The sequence below is a fragment of the Nelusetta ayraudi genome, unplaced genomic scaffold, assembly GCF_046127955.1.
Source record: "Nelusetta ayraudi isolate G7.1 ecotype Tasmania unplaced genomic scaffold, CSIRO-AGI_Nayr_v1 ptg000050l, whole genome shotgun sequence".
Taxonomy (NCBI): Eukaryota; Metazoa; Chordata; class Actinopteri; order Tetraodontiformes; family Monacanthidae; genus Nelusetta; species Nelusetta ayraudi.
In genome coordinates, this window is record NW_027466100.1 from 1,276,823 (window position 1) to 1,294,480 (window position 17,658).

General features: G+C 48.0%; 1 protein-coding gene across 1 annotated transcript in view; it reads left to right on the forward strand.

The window, feature by feature from the left end:
* Window positions 1–17,658, forward strand: part of ca16b (carbonic anhydrase XVI b) — a 130,624-nt gene that overhangs the window by 102,638 nt on the left and 10,328 nt on the right. Inside the window, exons 10-23 of the mRNA XM_076036966.1 lie at window positions 2,454–2,562; window positions 2,692–2,741; window positions 2,834–3,647; window positions 4,597–4,735; window positions 6,954–7,045; window positions 9,607–9,698; window positions 11,186–11,282; window positions 11,423–11,505; window positions 11,768–11,902; window positions 11,990–12,124; window positions 13,955–14,127; window positions 15,478–15,613; window positions 16,900–17,046; window positions 17,389–17,482. Coding sequence (XP_075893081.1) covers window positions 2,454–2,562; window positions 2,692–2,741; window positions 2,834–3,647; window positions 4,597–4,735; window positions 6,954–7,045; window positions 9,607–9,698; window positions 11,186–11,282; window positions 11,423–11,505; window positions 11,768–11,902; window positions 11,990–12,124; window positions 13,955–14,127; window positions 15,478–15,613; window positions 16,900–17,046; window positions 17,389–17,482 — 2,296 coding nt within the window. The remainder of the gene's footprint in view (window positions 1–2,453; window positions 2,563–2,691; window positions 2,742–2,833; window positions 3,648–4,596; window positions 4,736–6,953; window positions 7,046–9,606; window positions 9,699–11,185; window positions 11,283–11,422; window positions 11,506–11,767; window positions 11,903–11,989; window positions 12,125–13,954; window positions 14,128–15,477; window positions 15,614–16,899; window positions 17,047–17,388; window positions 17,483–17,658) is intronic.

Here is a 17,658-nt window from a genome sequence, read left to right on the forward strand (position 1 = left end):
AAAAACGGAAAATAAAATAAAGAAATGTTGTATATATGTAAATGTGTATTAATCCCCTATAGCAAGTCGCAGGTTGTTGTTTTTTTTTGACTGTGGAAGCCCTGCTTCCACTGGCTAAAGCATCCCCATGTGGCTGCCTGGTCTAATCTCTCTCTGACAAACACACACACACACACACACACACACACACACACACACACACACACACACACACACACACATTCAAAAAAAAAAAAAAAAAAACACCTGAATATAAACCCTGGGTATATCGCTCAGCCCCTACTTTGCACATGCGGTAGATGGGAGGGTCAGAATGATTGATGCCTTCACTGCCTCGATTGGCTGAAGGGCACCTTGGCGCTTTCCCCCCGGCGGTAAAGCGCTACTATCTCTCCTGCCACATCTACGCGCCCACCCTCCCCCCGCACTGCTTCCCCCTGATTCATTTTTACTGTAACTCACGGAGTGCCAGCCCCGGTTCCGACACTTCTCTGCGCAGTTAAACACAGAGGAGTGTTGAGCCGCGTTTCCCGTCGCCCTTTTTTTTTTTTTTTTTTTTTTTTGGCCTTTTTAGCCGCTACTTGCAGCTTCTCCCCGCAACATTTACTGACCTTTTAACTCGCCATCAGCCGTGAGGCTCCCCGAGGTCCTCTGCCAAAGCCGTCATATTTCCATAGCCTCGCCTTTATTTTTTTATATTCTTCGGTCTTGACATTAGGCACGGCGAGGTAGAGCATTCTTTATTATGCCCTATGGGCCTGTGGAACTTGCTCTACACACTCCATACATCAGTGTTTTTTTGGTTTGTTTTTCAAAATGACTTTCCTCAAGTTTCTGTTTGAAACTTTTCTCCTTTCTTCCCTATACATTGCTGTCAAGAGCTCTGCAACTTTGTATTATTTTTTTATCTTGCATTTATTCAAATGGCTGGCTGGTTCACGGGGTGCACTGTGTAGTAACACTCCATTAACACAGTCCATCAGTCCCGTCACTGACAGAATGCTCTCCCCTCCTCTCGCCACGCTGTCAGTCTTTCTTATTTCGCCCACTTCATTTCCATTTCAATTTTCAGTTTCTATCTCTGGACACCTTTTTTATCTGAATTATTTTAGGGAAATAGCAGCTCTCCAATCCCAGAGGCAATCACCCAGCCGTTTCCCAGGGCCACTTTAATACAAGTAAAGCCATCTGCAAACTGCACAACACAATTAAATTAGACAGGAATGGAGGTTTTAAACTGCATTGAACCTTTTGGTCACGCGCTGTTGACGGAACGGCAGCTTGCCTGCTTTTTCATTATAAGTAGTTGTAACGGCAACCGCCGATTCGGATGTCTTCTCATCTCACCCCGACCGAATATAATTGTTTCAGAAATGACCAAATTAATTATTAGTAATCGAAATTTTAATAACTTCACGCTCACGCCACTTCCTGTCCGGCGCAAAGGCATAATCAAACGCTAATTGCGTCTTCGCACGTGCACAGATCCCAAGTTCCTAACATATTCCAGCCGCGTTTGGCTCGCAGCACAGAAGCGGCAATAAAAAAAAAATAAGAATAAAACAACCTTCAAAATCGAATCAGAGCCTAAATTCCCACGTCGCTTTGCTCGCAGCATCTACTTCAAAATCTATCCACTTCTATTTGGTCGGAGTGAATGAAATTTTGCTCTGAAAATTTGCCCTGAAATGCTTTCCACGCAACATTAAAAACCAAGGCTTGTCACGCTTGGAGTGGTGCTTTGAAGCCTCCAAAGAGTTAAACTTGCTCCGGCGTTCCCCACAAAAGGTGATCCTTGGGCCGTTGCTCTACAAGCAGCCGCCTGCCTCTCCTCGATTTCGTCTCACCAGCCGCCCGTTTAAAGCCAGTGACGTCGCTGGCGAGGCAGAATTAGTTACCTTTTAGAAGAATTCTGAAAAAGTGTTTGTCTTTATTATGTTTTTTTTTTTTGTTTTTTTTTTTACCACAATACTCCTCTGCGATGACAGAATGCTGTGTTTATTCAGTAAATTCCAGAAAGTTCCACTATTTTTTATTATTATTGTGATGGAGCAGCCAGAGTACTGGCACTCAGACTATAGAAACTTACGAAAACACCTAATTGGCTACGGAGGGAGTGGGGAGCTTTCAGCTGCTGCGGTTTTGTTCTTCCTTTTTTGCGTCTTTGTGCGTGTTTTGCGTGGTCGTGTCGCCGTTTCTTTACTCTCCTCCATACTGCTCTGCTCGAGCTGTTTGCGCTTAATGTTTTTAGTGTTTTATTTTTGTCTTTTAATGAGCTCCTCTGTTCGCAAAAATAAAAAGAGGCAAAACGGTGCGCTCCTGTGAAGACATGAGCTGTAATGGGGTAATTGCCGTTGCCTTTCATGTGACGCGATAAGGCGCCAGTTCTGGGTTTTTTTTTTTGTTCGCGGGTGGTCTCACGCACGCACCTGTGTGCATTTGTTCCCTTACAGAAAGCAGTCATCACCAACGTGTCCCCCGACACACTCTACCTGTTCAGAGTGCAGGCGGTGTGTCAGCGTGACCTGCGCAGTGATTTCAGTCAAACCCTGCTGTTCAGAGGTACGCCATTCTTCACTCTTTTTTTTTTTTTTTTTTAGCAGCTCTTTTCTCGGTACAGCGATGGAGGCCTCGGCGACCGCTCAATCTCCTTCTCCTTTTTTTTTTCTCTCCCCGTCATTTCGCCCCCAGCGAACACCACCAGGATATTCGAGGGGTCTCGCATCGTGAAAACCGGAATGGTGAGTCGACCGGGAGGCCGCCGTTTGTTTGTGTCCCCCGTGTGAGGCGTTTCTCCGGAAATAACGCGCCGCCCATTTCTCCTTTTCCGCAGCCCACCATTTCTCCCGCGTCATCGGCCGACATGGCGCCCATCAGCTCGGGCTCCTCCACTTGGACGTCGTCCGGGATCCACTTCTCCATCGTCTCCATGGCGACGGGGATGGGCCCGTCGTCCAGCGGCAGCCAGGCCACCGTGGCGTCGGTAGTGACGAGCACCTTGCTGGCCGGCCTGGGCGTCAGCGGCGGGGTCATCTCCTCCCTGCCGAGCTCGGTGGGGACCACCCAGGCGCCCCGGGCCACGCAGAGCGCCGCCCGGCCCACCGCACCACCCGCAAAGCCCGGCGCCGAGCCGGCGGCGGCTGCCACGCAGGACGTTGACGCCCAGGCCCAGGCCGAGGACACGCAGGCGGCACGTGAGGGCGAGGGCGAGGAGGGGGAGGACAAGGAGAAGGACAAGGAGAAGGACGAGGACGGCGAGGGGGAGCAGGACGAGTCCGAGTCGGAGAAGAAGGCCAAGAGCAAGGCGGCGCGCGGCGGCAGCGGCGAGGAGGCGCCGACCAATGACACGGCGGCCGGCGAGCCCACGGCGCCCACCCCGGCATCCACAGCCAAGCAGAAAGGAGGCGGGACCCCAACAGCCGGCGCTGCCACCGCCACCACCACCACCACCGCCGCCGCCGCCGCTGCCACAGGCGAGGACGAACAGCTCGTCCGAGTGCAAACGAAAAGCACGGATGTTGTCGGCGAGCCGTCGACGCCGCAGCCCCACAACGACAGCGCCGAGATGCAGATCCCCCAGAGCTCCACGTTGGCGCCCAAGATCAGCGGCGAAGACCAGAAACACTGGCCTTTCTACGTCCAAACCGGTGAGCGCCACTTTTCCAACAGGAAGTTACAGCGAAGTCATATATATATATATAGATTTCAATTTCAAAATCTTCAGCCGTCGACACACCTCCCGCCCCCCCCCTCACTCCCTCCATCCCTCCTGTGGCGACGCCACCGGGAGCCGAGATTTTAGCGCGGCAAATGGCTTGTTTAAAGGCGGTAACGGCGCTGTTAGCATCTCACACAAAAGACAAAGCTGCGGGGCTTTTTGTCAATGCAGTGGGAGGGGCCCGGAGGCAGAGGCAGGCTGTTTGCCACAGGGTGTCCTCCTCAAGAATTTTCTTTTTTTTTTTTCTTTTTTTTTTTTTTAAAGTCGCTGTAGGGTCGGAGGGTTTTTTTTCTTCCCCTTTTTTTTCTTCTTTTCCTTTTTCTTCTTCTTCCCCTTCTTCCCAACCCACTTAGTATTGCCATCGGGTTAAGTTTTTACCATTATAACTCGGGACTCCCGTGTAGGCTTTCGTACTACCAAATGCCAAATATTGACCGGGCCCCCGATGGGCCCGGTCAATATTTGGCTCCTTCCTGCGTAAAGCCTCAAAGGTCAGTAGCACCTTCTCTTCTCCCTCTCTCTCTCTCCCTTGAGAGACGGAGAGAGAGAGGAAAGCAGCAGAAAATCTCCTTGTGGACATTTTTGACTTTAGCGACCCCCAGTGGCGCCATTGAGAATGGCAACTTCGGCAGACGGCGCCTCACGCAGTCCGCCCTTCCCCCACTGCTTTGACTTTAATGAAAAACTTGGTATTTCCCAGCAGTAATCAAACACGTCCACTAAAGGGCCCGTGTACTCACACACATTAGCAGCCCATTATATCATTTTTTCTCCCCCCCTACACAGGGTCCCAAGAGCTGATAAGAAATTTGCAGTATAGGGTTTTCATTTTTTTTTCTTTTGAAATTCTAATTGCGTCACTGGCTTGTGCTTCCCAGACAGCACCACCTTGTCCAACGTGACCCGGACCCCCCAGCCGGGGATGGGCAGGATGGTGTGGATGGTTCCCCTGGTGGTCGTGTCAGCTCTCACTCTGCTCTGCCTCATCATGCTGCTGATTGTGATGGTCTACTGGAGGTGAGTCTCAATCAGCGCCGCCGCCTATTATGAAGCAGATTTTTTTTTCACTGCTAAAAGTGAGAGTCTCAGTAGGGATCCTTTCAAATTCACACTCTCACATTGCAAGTCGCACAGCCAGATTCTTCCAGCCCGGCCGCTTCTCCCACACTCGGACACGTCCCACGTGGGGGACCTTTCCGCTCGGCGGAGGTGCGTGTAAATCTTCCCGCAAACAACCAGGCGGGGGCGCGAGACTGGCTGTGCTATCGCGCGCAGCGGGCCTATTACCCCCTGCGGAATGGGGGTCAGCAGAGCCAGCAGGAGTCTCAGCTGTGTCTTCATCTGCTGGGCTAATTCCAAGACATTCTATTGAAGCGCCGGTAATTACAAAGGCCAGGCCAGTGGCTCATGTGGGATAGTTAATGAGTTACAAATGGCACCACGGACCATTTCCTCCCCTGGTCTAATGCATATTTACCCTGCGTACAGGGCCCATTTCTAATTAGGAAGCAATTTTTGTCAGTCGGAGATATTTTTTTGGGGGGGGTCGGTTTGTTTAAATTTTCCAAATGTATTTTTTCCCTTTAGAAATACCATAAAGTGTGAGCTTATTACTAGTGTTATTCGCTGGGTGTGGCTGGAAGTCACAGTCCATTAAATGAGACGAAGGTGCGAGCGGTCGGCCTCTCCTGGGGATTTCACCACCGTTTCCTTCTCTTTGTGATTCAGCGTTAGAATGTTTGTCTCTTTCTTTGTGCTAATTAACGTGGAAAGAAGCAAAGGTGCAGCAGCAGCACATCTGGCAGCCTTTGGGACTAAAAGGGCTCACAGATGTGCGGCCGGGTAAATTACTGATCATTAATAACTATAATTTCACGCTGCTAGCGAGCCAGCGCTAGTGCCGGAGCTGTTTTGTCCCCAGACCCTGAGCTGGGGGAGAGCGGCGGGTGAGGGGCGGGTGAGGGGCGGGTGAGGGGTCGGGGGGGAGGAGGCGTCGACCGCGCTGGTTAGTTGGCTGCAACCACATCTGCGCCCACAGGGAGCCATTAGACCGGGGAGGCCGTGACGTAGAACCAGGCGGGGGGGAGTTGTCCTCCCCTCCCGTCCCGTCTACCCTGTCTTTTTTTCCCCTCCTCCGTCTGTCTGTCTTCATCTGTTTTTCCTTTGCCTTCGCGTTGTCTCGTCCTCTTCCCCCGACCCTCAGTTTGTTTGTTTGTTTTTTCCCCTTTGCCCCGTCGTCGTAGCTTTTTGCGTTGCGGGCGAGCTTTAGTCTCCCATCTGTTTGCAACATGACGGGCGTCTGCTCCCTCCTTTGCATCAAATACAGGTAAGATCGAACCTTCGCAGGAGGCTGGAGAGAGAGAGCGAGAGAGAGACAGACAGACAGACAGACAGACAGACAGACAGACAGACAGACAGACAGACAGACAGACAGACAGACAGACAGACAGAGAGAGAGAGCCAGAGTTGCCTTGAAACTTTAGGGAGTATTTTATTTTGTTTTAAATTATTTCAAAATAATAGCTTCCATGCAAAAAAAAATAGTTTTATTGAGTTCAGAGTTGGGCCTTTGGGTTTTGAGCTAATTAACCACAGTCATACAAATAAGCCGTTATGTGCCATTTATTTCACTGAGCTGATTTTGTTCTCTTTATTGGTATTTGAGAGAGATTTTCAAAGTGGGTGTGAAATTGTGTGTGTGATGTTTTTTTTTTTTAATGGGATTAACCACTTAATTGCATGTAATAAACGTCAATTTGGAATTGAAATGATTAAGATGCGGAGGCTTTTATTTTCCAAACGACTCGACAAAAAAAAGGAACACCAAAAAACAAAAAAAAAAACAAAGTTAAGTTAGTAAAGTTAACGTTAGTGTGTCTCATCCGGATGCTGCGGCCGATACTGAAACCTCTCCACCGGTCCGGACTTTTATGACCTGCTTCGGCTGCATCCGAGTGATGCGGTGCTAAAGCCCTGAAGAGAAAAAAAAAAGAGGAAGTCGCCGAGGTCAACTTCCCCTTCGCTGCCGCCGCCGTGTACAAAGTGGGGGGGGGAGGGGAGGAGGATTCACGCGTGTCCCTTGGAGTTGCTCGGCCCGGTTCCCCGCTTCCTGCCGGCGGCTCGGACTCTGTCGATCTCTTGCCGCTGTGGAGCTTTGTCAATGTGAGAACAATGGGATAAACTACTCTTGCCTCCGCCTGTGTGCACCCCCACCACCCTCTCCTCCACCCTGCAGGAGATTCTTCCAGACGGCTCACTTCTACGTGGAGGAGAGCAGCTCCCCCAGAGTGGTGGCCAACGAGAGCATTCCTATCATCCCCATACCAGGTAAGCCTCTCTTTCTCTCTCCCCCTTTCTCTCTCTCTCTCTCCCTCTCCCCCTCTTTCTCTCTTTCTCTCTCCCCCTCTCTCTCTCTCTCTCCCTCTCCCCCTCTTTCTCTCTTTCTCTCTCTCCCTCCCTCCCTCCCTCCGGGCGCCACGCTGCAGGCGCGCTCTCAGGACGCCGCTTCCAGATCTCCGGGCCACTAATTCCCAGACGAGAGTGACTGTCAGCCTTTTAAAGGAGCTGGAGCTTCCACCTAGCTGCGTAGGCTCGCCTTAATCTGCGCAGAATGCCGGGATTAGGGTCAAGCGGCGCAGCACTGAGACATCCTCTTTTTTCTTCTTCCTCTTCTTTTTTTGCTTTCCCTCGCTTTATCGCTCCTCTGCATCCAGAAAATAAGTCGCTCCCATTTTTTTTTTCTTTTTTCAAAAAAGTTAAATTATGAGTGGAGGGTTCAAGCTCACCCTCCCGTCCAGGAGGGGGAGCTCTACGAGTTGGTGCGACTCTCCCCAAATAGGTTAATCCCACCTATCAAACGCATCCGGCCCGTCCAGGTGCCTGAGCTCCAGGTGCTTCTTGTCGTTCCCCCAGACAGAACGCGGCTCCCATCACTGTGCAATGATGTCGGCCTTATGTTCATTTTCACGGCTTATCTTTAAAGCCAGATTAGAGAGATGTACCATCGTGCCCTTGTGGTCCTATTATCGGCGGCGGCCTTGGTGTTTTACCGCGTCCTCGGTCAGTTAGTGGCCCTCGTGCTTATGTCGGTGTGTGCACTGCTTTGCTCAGGTGTTTGTTCTTTAGTGCGTTATCATAAAGTTCTATGGGACTAAGTGGGGGACGTCCATTTTTACCATTTTTTCCCCCTGATATAAAATGCAGCCGGCTGTTTTCATTCATATGTTTGCCCCCTTACCTGGCCAGTATTTAAATATTTGCTGTTTTTACTTTATTTGTTTCTCATTGCACGCACCCGTATCTCCTTTTTCCCTAAACTAGCACAACTGGCTCCCTCCAACTTTTAGCAGTTCGCACGCTCGGCTAAAGCAAAATATTGCATGAGTTGTTCATCATCACAAAGATGTCGAGGCCGAGAATCGCTGGAACAAAAAACCTCTTGCCTCGTTGAGGATGAGTCACATACTTGGAGCCATAACAAAATTTATATATATATATTTTTTATTTCGTGCGTTTGACCTCGCTGATTCTTCTCTTGCTTAACATGTTTAATCGGGGGGGGGGCATGTAAAACACGCCGGCTGTAATCTCTTGTTGTTTCTGTCCCTGTCAGCCAGCCAGCCAGCCAGCCAGCCAGGGGCCGTAACGGCAACAGGAACCTGGCCAACTTGTGACTAGTGCATTAAGCGACTCGTCCGCCGAAACAGGACAAACAAGCCGCGGCTAATTGTTTCTCTATCGCTCCAGTGTTTGCATTTGCACTTTCTGTTGATTTATACGTAATGACTGAAGGGGGTGGGGGGCTCGGGGAGTGTGAGGAGAGGAGGGGGGTCGTGGGGTGGGGGAGTCACCTCTGTAGGAGTTGTTTGACTGGCTTTTCGCAGCCATTAAAGCCGCTGGCGTCAGACCAGCGGCAGATAGTCAATATCGGACTTTATTTCCAGTCACTTAAAGCTCCGGGAGATTTTGTGGCTTTGATATCAGAGATGAAGAGCACAGTTGATGCCGGCATTGACTTTCCAACTCATTAGCCTTTTTTTCTTGACTCCTTTATTTTTTGTTTTATTTTTCTTCTGCATTTTTCTTTTTTTTCCCCCCACAATTGCCTTACAAATCTGACAATTTCCCCCCGGAGCGTTTGTGCTCCGCGTGTCTGAAAATGCGCTCGATTTAAGTGGAAAATGTCCAAGAAAATAAGATCTTATCGTTTGGATTAGCCCATAACATTATGCTGGATTTAAAGAATAATGAGATCACTGATAATAACGCAATTTGGGACATAGAAGGCTATGTGTGAATGTACGTACAGTTTATTATCCGGCTGGGAAAATTTCAGCCTTAATTTGAATGTTCAGGTCCTCGAGCTGCACGTTGCCCCGAACAATGTAAATGAGCTGGTTTAACTGACGGGGGCCGTAATGAATTGGCTTTGACGGTGGGGGTGGGCGACGAAGACATTTTGATAAATACCCATTTTAAGGCACCAGAATTCACCTTAACGCCGGAGCCAGTGAGGCCATAAAGACCCCATCTGTGACGGGCCAGGAGCTAAGACATTAGGCCGTATCAGCCGCCGTGACAGCTGGGTCCAAAGCGCGATCGTGGCAGAGTGCTGGTGACTGGCCTTATCAAAGATCCCTCATGTGTGATTGAAGCTTATTAGGAGACAGATGCTCCCTTCAACAAAGGCTCAAAATACCAAATCTTGACATTTGTGATGGAGTCCAGCGCATTAAAACGGCACAAAATGGGCTTCTTTTATTGTCTAACCTATTTTTATTAATTTTTTTTTACCCGCACGCATAGTGATTTCATTTGTACGTGCGCAGTGACTGCGCCTGCCTGCCTGCCATTTTTACAAACTCAGTGTGCATTGTTTCCTCTTGCAGACGACATGGAGGCCATCCCTGTGAAGCACTTTGTCAAACACATCATGGAGCTCTACAAGAACAACATGCAAGGTTTCTCCGAGGAGTTTGAGGTAGGAACGCCGCTGCAATAAAAATTACATGAACTGAAAACCAAAAAAACTAAAGGAAAATAGGCTCAAGTGAAGTTCGGTTGCTCCCTTTTTAATGAAACGTTGTCATTTGGAGTTTATGGCTTTGCTTTAATGTCAATATTTTTCACCTTACGAATAGGAAAAACATATTTAACACATGGGAGTCCCGGATTCTAGTAGGAGTTGCTGTACATCTGTAGTGGATGATAAACAGACATGCAGCACGCGACTTGAATTCATTTTGGTGAGAATCGGCGGCGAAACGGCTGCAAAGATTTTAAACTTTCAGCGGCTCTTGGGTGGAAATTTGAGCTTTAAGGATCCCGCCGCCGCCTTTAGATCAGCGTGCACTGCAGGCTGTGATAGCAAATGAAAGGATGTGCTAATTATGACCTCTTTGCCATTCCATAAACGCCGCGCTTGCTTTATCTTGCGCTCTGTTCTCACCTCCCCCGCCACGCTCGGACCTTCCCTCGGTCGGGGCCGTGCGGCTTCACCGCCGGCCTCCGTTTTCCCCCCAGTTTTCGCAGCGGCCGCCGCAGCAACTTAATTACTCGGGAGAATCTCGGCCGGATGCGATCCCGCCCTTTCTTGAAGCGAGCCGCCGCGCTGCCCACGCTGAACAAATGCACGGGCCGGAACACGTTTTCTCATTTTCTCCCTTGATGAGGCGAGCATCGGTGGCGTAGCGTCGGGCTCCTCCCCCTCACCACCAGCACCAGCACCACTACCACCACCACCACCTCGCCGCAAACTCTCTCAGCCAACGAGTTCTCGGCTGCGGCGGCGGCGGTGAGAGATTACTCTCTGCCTGTGTCAACGTGCGGGGTTGCTAATTCTGAGCAGATGGTTGAGAGAAAGATGTAGGGAAAGATCAAGAGAGAACGGAGGTTAATTAGAGAAGGTCCGTCTGCCAGTTGAGTGGATGGGAACACGTTCTCGGCGCAGCCAGGTTAGGGAACGAGGCGAGGGCTTCACTCCGAGCGGATTCCTTCTAATTGGGGTCATTCCATGTGAAGCGAGCGCGCGTCTTCTCTTCTTTTTTTTTCACAGTGCAGCAAAATGGAACTGTTAAAAAGGAAGGATGGCTGTTTTCTCCCCCCCCCCCCCCTCGACTGGCTTTTTATCGTGGGTGGCTGTGATGTGGTGTAGTTTCGAAAAGGAGAAGCTGCCCACGGGAATTAGAGCACCAGTGGCAGTAAGCATCTGTTCTGCCGTGCTGTCCTTGACGAGGGAGCCCAATCCCCCCGATGGAGGTTCCGTCTTCCTCTCTCTCTCGCTCCCAAGTGGAAAATATCCGACAAAAAAAAAAAAGAAAGAAAGCTTAGCACCATCATAAAAACCACATATTTTAAAGCGCTTTTATTCTGCGCGAGGGTTATTCCATTACGGGGTCTCTTGTTGTCTGCTAACATCCATCTGCCTGGTTCTCCACCCCTTCCACCCCTCCCTCCCAACCACTCCAGGAGGTCCAGCGCTGCACGGCAGACCTGAAAATCACGGCGGAGCACTCGAATCATCCCGACAACAAGCACAAAAACAGATACATCAACATCGTGGCCTGTGAGTCCTCCGTAAAATCCGATTACGCTGTTTACTGGCGCGGAATCCAATAATGTTTTTATTACGCGCTTTCAGCCTTTTAATAATTTACACAAGCGTGTCGATCCCTCCCCGCCCTCCCCCCTTCTCCACCCCCTCAGATGACCACAGCCGGGTGAAGTTACGAGCCCTGGCAGGGAAGGATGCCAAGCACTCGGATTACATCAATGCCAACTACGTGGACGTACGTCGCACTGCCTTTTTTTTTTTTACTGTCTTTTTGTTTGATTTCATCAGCACCACCTCTGCAGTCCACAGCCACTTTTTTTGGAATTTCAGATCCCAGAAATAAAAAATAACAAATATTTACACCGCCGTATCGGCGGTGTTGCTTACAAATCCTGCTCACATTTGCCACGAGACGACGAGGCTCCCTGAGCTTTGAGGTCAATCTATGCAGTATTGACTGCATCTTATCAGTAAATATATGCTCCTCTCCCTTTCAGGGCTACAACCAGCCGAGAGCTTACATCGCCGCCCAAGGTCCCCTCAAGTCCACGTTTGAGGACTTCTGGAGGATGGTGTGGGAGCAGAACACTGGGATCATTATCATGATCACCAACCTGGTGGAGAAAGGCAGAGTAGGTTGCCCTTCGGCTCTTGATGGAAATGTAGAAAAGATGACCTCCTCGCAGGTGACTGACTGACTGTCATCCCTCTTCCCCCAGAGGAAATGTGACCAGTACTGGCCGATGGAGAACAGTGAGCAGTACGGCAACATCGTGGTGACGCTGAAGAGCACCAAAGTGCACGCCTGCTACACACTGCGGCGTTTCCTTATAAGAAACACCAAGGTCAAAAAGGTATTGTCAACTCAAGTGCTGTGCGGTCTTGGTTTTTGCACTTTGGCACAGATATTCTCGCATTTTAATTTTTTTTTTACTGTTGTGGATAATAGACGGAGCTTCTCCGAATCCGGAGGACTGTGGCTGATTGATTGATTGATTTCACAAGCGAGAGTGAAAAAAAAAAACAAGCAAACACTTGAGTGACTCATCACTCTTGTAGGAAATGTCAGTGGTGGTTAGCAAAGTAGATTAAAGGGGCCCTGTTTTGGCTTCCAGATTTAATAAATTAACTTTCTTGGTCGACTTCCAAACAAGAAACGAGGTTTGTTTGGTCGAAACCAGTTCATTGACCTGTACAGGCCTAACAAAACAAACCTGTTTTTAGCTCTCGCTGCCCCTCCCCCACCTGCTCCCTCCGTGACTCCACCTTGGAACCGCTCGCTCCCTTGTGATTGGCCAGCCACCCACCGCTGCTAGCGCTGCCATGGCTACATGCTCTCATGCGGTGACACCTCACCCACTTAAAAAATAAATAAATAAACAAGTCTGCAGAGGCTCTAATGTGACAATCAGCTCGACTTCAAATCCAAATGGCTTGTTTCAGCCATCAATAAATTATATGAACTGAATGACGGATGAGTAATGGCGGCCCATTTATTTTAATGGAGTTGCCCTGCGAGCGCATACACCAAAAAATCTGGGTTGATGTTTTTTTTTTGGTTTGTTTGGGTTTTTTGTTTTTTTTTGCTATGGTACCTCGAGTGGCCACTAGAAAAAATCGGCACGCTACCATATTGCCAGTCCGCTATCCAGTTCTTATAATACATCCATGATCTGAACGCATCAGCCAATTGAGAGTCGAGACACCGCACATGACGTGATGTCATACTTGGAATAAAGTTTTTTCTGGCAATTGTCTGGCCTTTTGAGACAATTATTTAAAAAAAAAAAAAAAAAGCTTAAAGGTCCGTGACTTCAAAATATACAATATAAAGATTTGTTATAATTATTTTTGTTAGCTGTATGTCAGGTTTGAGTCCTGTCAACTGTTTTACAGGCGTATATTTTTGTGTGCATATGAATGGGGAAAAACGCTAGTTTTGGGCCACGTGGCATTTTCCGGCTGCAGTACCTCGAGTGGCCACTGGAAAGAAATCGGCTAACTAGCACCACCACCACATGTGACTTCCACGCCATATTATAAGTCCGCTTTCCAGTTCTTATAATACTTCCATGGTTTCAGTGCAGTAACACAGAAAATGCCGGCCCATCTACAAAATGCGCACGTTGTCATTTTGAATACTGAGTGCGTTAATTGCTATGCTACACATCTGAAACAGTCTAATGTCATTACAGGACCCCTTTAAATTATGAGACTTGTCTCAACATTCTTGAAAGTTTACAAGCGATAAGACTGTATTTTTCTCCGTCTTTTCTCACTGTACGTGCGTGCGAGCGAGCGCGTGTGTGCGTGTGCGCGTGCGCGCAAGTCATATTTTCCCAGTAAATCAGCTTTGGTATTTTTTTTCCCAGTACTCAAACATCGCTAAATTTCCAGACTGCACTTTCTGGAGGTGTCAGATATTTTTGATTAACAAGATCTTTTTTTTTTTTTTTTTCTCGTTTGCTTTGCAATACATTTCTGCTGTCAGACACTCAGCCAGCCCCTCCCGTTTTTTATTTTATTTTTTTTTTGTAAGGAGGTGCTTTATCAGATCCTCCGCTATTAATCACCGGTGTTTGTTGGTAAAGCCGGCGCCGCACTTAAATCATCTGCTTCTCGCCGCCGCCGTCGCACGCGTTCCGCCGCCGTGGACTGAGTGTGCTGTCACGCTTGTCGCGCAGGGCCAGAAGGGCAACCCCAAAGGGAAGCTGAACGAGCGCGCGGTGATCCAGTATCACTACACCCAGTGGCCTGACATGGGAGTGCCCGAGTACACCCTCCCCGTCCTCACCTTCATCAACCGCTCGTCGGCGGCCCGCACAGCGGACATGGGCCCCGTCCTGGTGCACTGCAGGTACGGTACAGGGGGGCCTGGTAGGGGTTTCACCGCCCTCAAATTAAAAAACGGCAGCGTATCGTAGTGTGTAGTATGTCTTGTTTCCCGATTTTCAGACATATTGAGATTTTGCTTTCTTTCATGCTGAACTACCAGAGAATCAGTCTTCCTGGCTGATGTGGGACCCCTGAAAAATACACCAGTGTGTAGCAGGGAAGGGGTCACCAACCTTTTTTAACCTGAGAGCTGCTTCATTGGTAGTGACTGAGTCATATGACCCAGTTTGCAGCTGAAATAACCCTTTTTCTCAGTAAACCTTAAGTCAAACATTAGTTTAGTTTAGTTTATTCATATTTATTTTGTAAATTTCAGGGAAACAAATGCAAAATAACAAATAAAGCCATTCAAGAGTGAATAACTAATGTTGCAAAAGAAAACAATAAACAAAAAAAAACACAAAACAAAAATGTGAACATATCTGAAAAGGAGTGAGAAGAAGTAAGAACTTATCTACTCCCACCCTTAATAACCTACAATGAGTCAACACTTGCTGCCTTCTGTGTATTATACTATTATTATTTAGAAAATAATAATACTCTTGAATTTAATGTAAAATTTTATGCTCTATAAATATCTATGAATGTACACATATACTGTAGATATGCACATATACATACTGGATATGAATGTGACACAACAGCATGTTTACACAGTACACATACACGGGTGCAGGGCAACATATAAGCTCTGGCTTCTGCCTGCACCTTTGCGGTTCCTTTGCGTTGCATTCTTGTATTAACATTTTTGTATTTTCTTGTTTCTTTCTGTAATTTCTATGCTAATGGATGATGAACCGAAACAAATAAAATAAAATAAAATACACATAAACACACCCCAATACAAACACTGAAACACACCAACTCTTAATGCTGTTCACTATGTCTTGTGAATATCATGTTTTGGTACATTTTCTTTTAAACGATTGATGCTTGGACTTTGCTTCTGCTCCTCACTCAGATTGTTCCATAACTTTACACCCGCGATGGAAATGCCAAAGCTTTCCATGGTTAGAATTCCTCTGTGGGGTTTTAAACATCACTGTTACTAATAACACTACTGATCTATGTGAAGACACTGACCACATTAATGACTTCTCAATGATAATCAACTGCACCTTAAATGGTTGGATAAAATTTAGTTTTAGACGCAGTTCAACGAGTGGTGCTATTTTTAGAACAGGCCTGCGGGCGACTCCTATGGTCCTTGGGGGGGGCACCTGGTGCCCGCGGGCACCGGGTTGGTGACTTTTCCTCCCAATTTTCAGAGTTCTGTATTTACCTTTGTGCTCTTCTCACCTTGTCCCTTCAGCGCCGGGGTGGGCCGCACCGGAACCTACATCGTCATCGACAGCATGCTGCAGCAGATCAAGGACAAGAGCAGCATCAGCGTCCTAGATTTTCTCAAACATATCCGCACACAACGCAACTACCTGGTGCAGACGGAGGTGAGGGAGTGGAGTACTGAAGGTTGTTTTGAAACTGTAAATGGCAGTTAGTTAGGAAGTCAGGCTGTGGGTGATTTTATCTATTTATTTATTTATTTTTTTACATTAACGTCTCTGAGGTGTTCTTTGGGAAAATACAGACATAAATGAAGAGATGTAGACAAAACATGATGTCATATTTTTAAGCTAATCAGCTCTTTGGTTTTGGCTTCTCCTGGAGAGGCTCTCCCACACACACTGTTGCAAAGCCACAATATCGATCCAGGCATAAAGATCATATATTTTGATAGACGACCTGCACCATCTATAATTATTTAGTATGGAAACTATAATGCACAAATCTACACTACCGTTCAAAAGTTTGGGGTCACTGACTCATTTCTGCATTGAGCTCCATTCCAACCAGTTTTCATGAAATAATGATCTGGAATGCACTGCCATCATTACCAGCGCACTGAAATCAGTCAATATGTGCTCAACAAGTATGGGAACATTTCAGTGTTTAATGAAAACCAATTCCAATGACTCATTAAAAATGATTGAGAGAATTCCAAGTTTGCAAAATTCTGTGTGAGCGCATTAAAAGTTGGCTGTTTTAAAGAGTCTAAAATATAAACCATGGAACTTTATTTATTTTATAGTTCAGCACGCACAACTACTTGTGATTGTGATAGAAAGCTTTGTTTTACAAATGTTGACATTTTTTTGCCATATGAAAGCGTCCAACTTTATGAACTGTGACGATGATATTGGACACTTGATATTCATTCTCTGAAATCTCGTTCAATTAGACGTTCAAGGCAGCAACTGTCAAAGCCGTCCCATATGTGTTCAACCCCTCCCTAATGATTTTCCTCCACTAGTGATGTTCATGTTATTCCATGAAGCTGGTCATAATGGAGTTCAATGGAGAAATGAGTCGGTGACCCAAAACTTTTGATGGGTAGCGTATGTGAACGAAAACTAACCAGTCTATTTAATTAGCTTTTACTTCTCTTCCGTCTTTACTTTAAATTTTCATCGCTCCCTTCGCTTCTTGTTCCAATCTCACGATGCCTTTTTCTACACTGCTCCTATCATCATCATCATCGTAGCCATCGATGGAACATCCGATCACATAAATTCCTCAGCGGCTAATTTAAAAAGATCAATAACAAAATCCACATCGGATGGATGCTCATTATGGCGAGCTGCTTATTCCTGTTCTTATTGATTTCACACCATCTTATGTAAATTTATGGATTTGCTAACTCTGCCCCCCCCCCCATCCCCCTCCCCCCCTCCAGGAGCAGTACGTTTTCATCCACGACGCTCTGATGGAGGACATTCTGAGCAGGGAGACGGAGGTGCCCGCCTCGCAGCTGCACACTTACGTCAACAGCATCCTCACGCCCAACTCCACGGGCCGCACGCCGCTGGAGAAGCAGTTCAGGGTGAGCGAGCCCCTCCGGTCGCTGCCGGCGAGCTGTCGGGGGCGCGGGGGAGCAGCGCTGTCGGCGCTAACGGCTTTAATTACAGCCGTCCCCGGATCAGATGCTTGTTAGCGCGGCGCCCGGTGATACAATAAATGTTTCATCAAGCCACTGCTCTTTCAATCTTTCAACGCCAAGAGAGAGAGAGAGAGAGAGGGGAGGGGACAGGACGGGAGAGGAGAGAAGAGACCCTAATTGCTTGTGCACACGGCCGCTTCCTGATGTCACGTGTTCCGCGCCGAAGCGGCGACGCGCTGGAGTTAAAAATCTGATCTGATCTTTTCCCCCTCATCTCGCCACCAGCTTCTGACTCAGTGCAACTTGCGCTTCGTGGAATGCTTCAGTGCCCACAAGGACAGCAACAAGGAGAAGAACCGCAACTCCTCGGTGGTTCCGTGTAAGTACCTTATCTGCCCCGGCGCAGAAGGCGGAGGGGAGGGGAGGAGGAGGAGGAGGAGGAGGGGGGGCTCTGGAGAACCAAGTCAACGTTGAACTTGAAAAACCGGCGTTGTCGTGCTTCACTCAAAGAGGCCGTTTGGTTTTAGGCCTTGCATGTAGTCAAAGCATCATAGA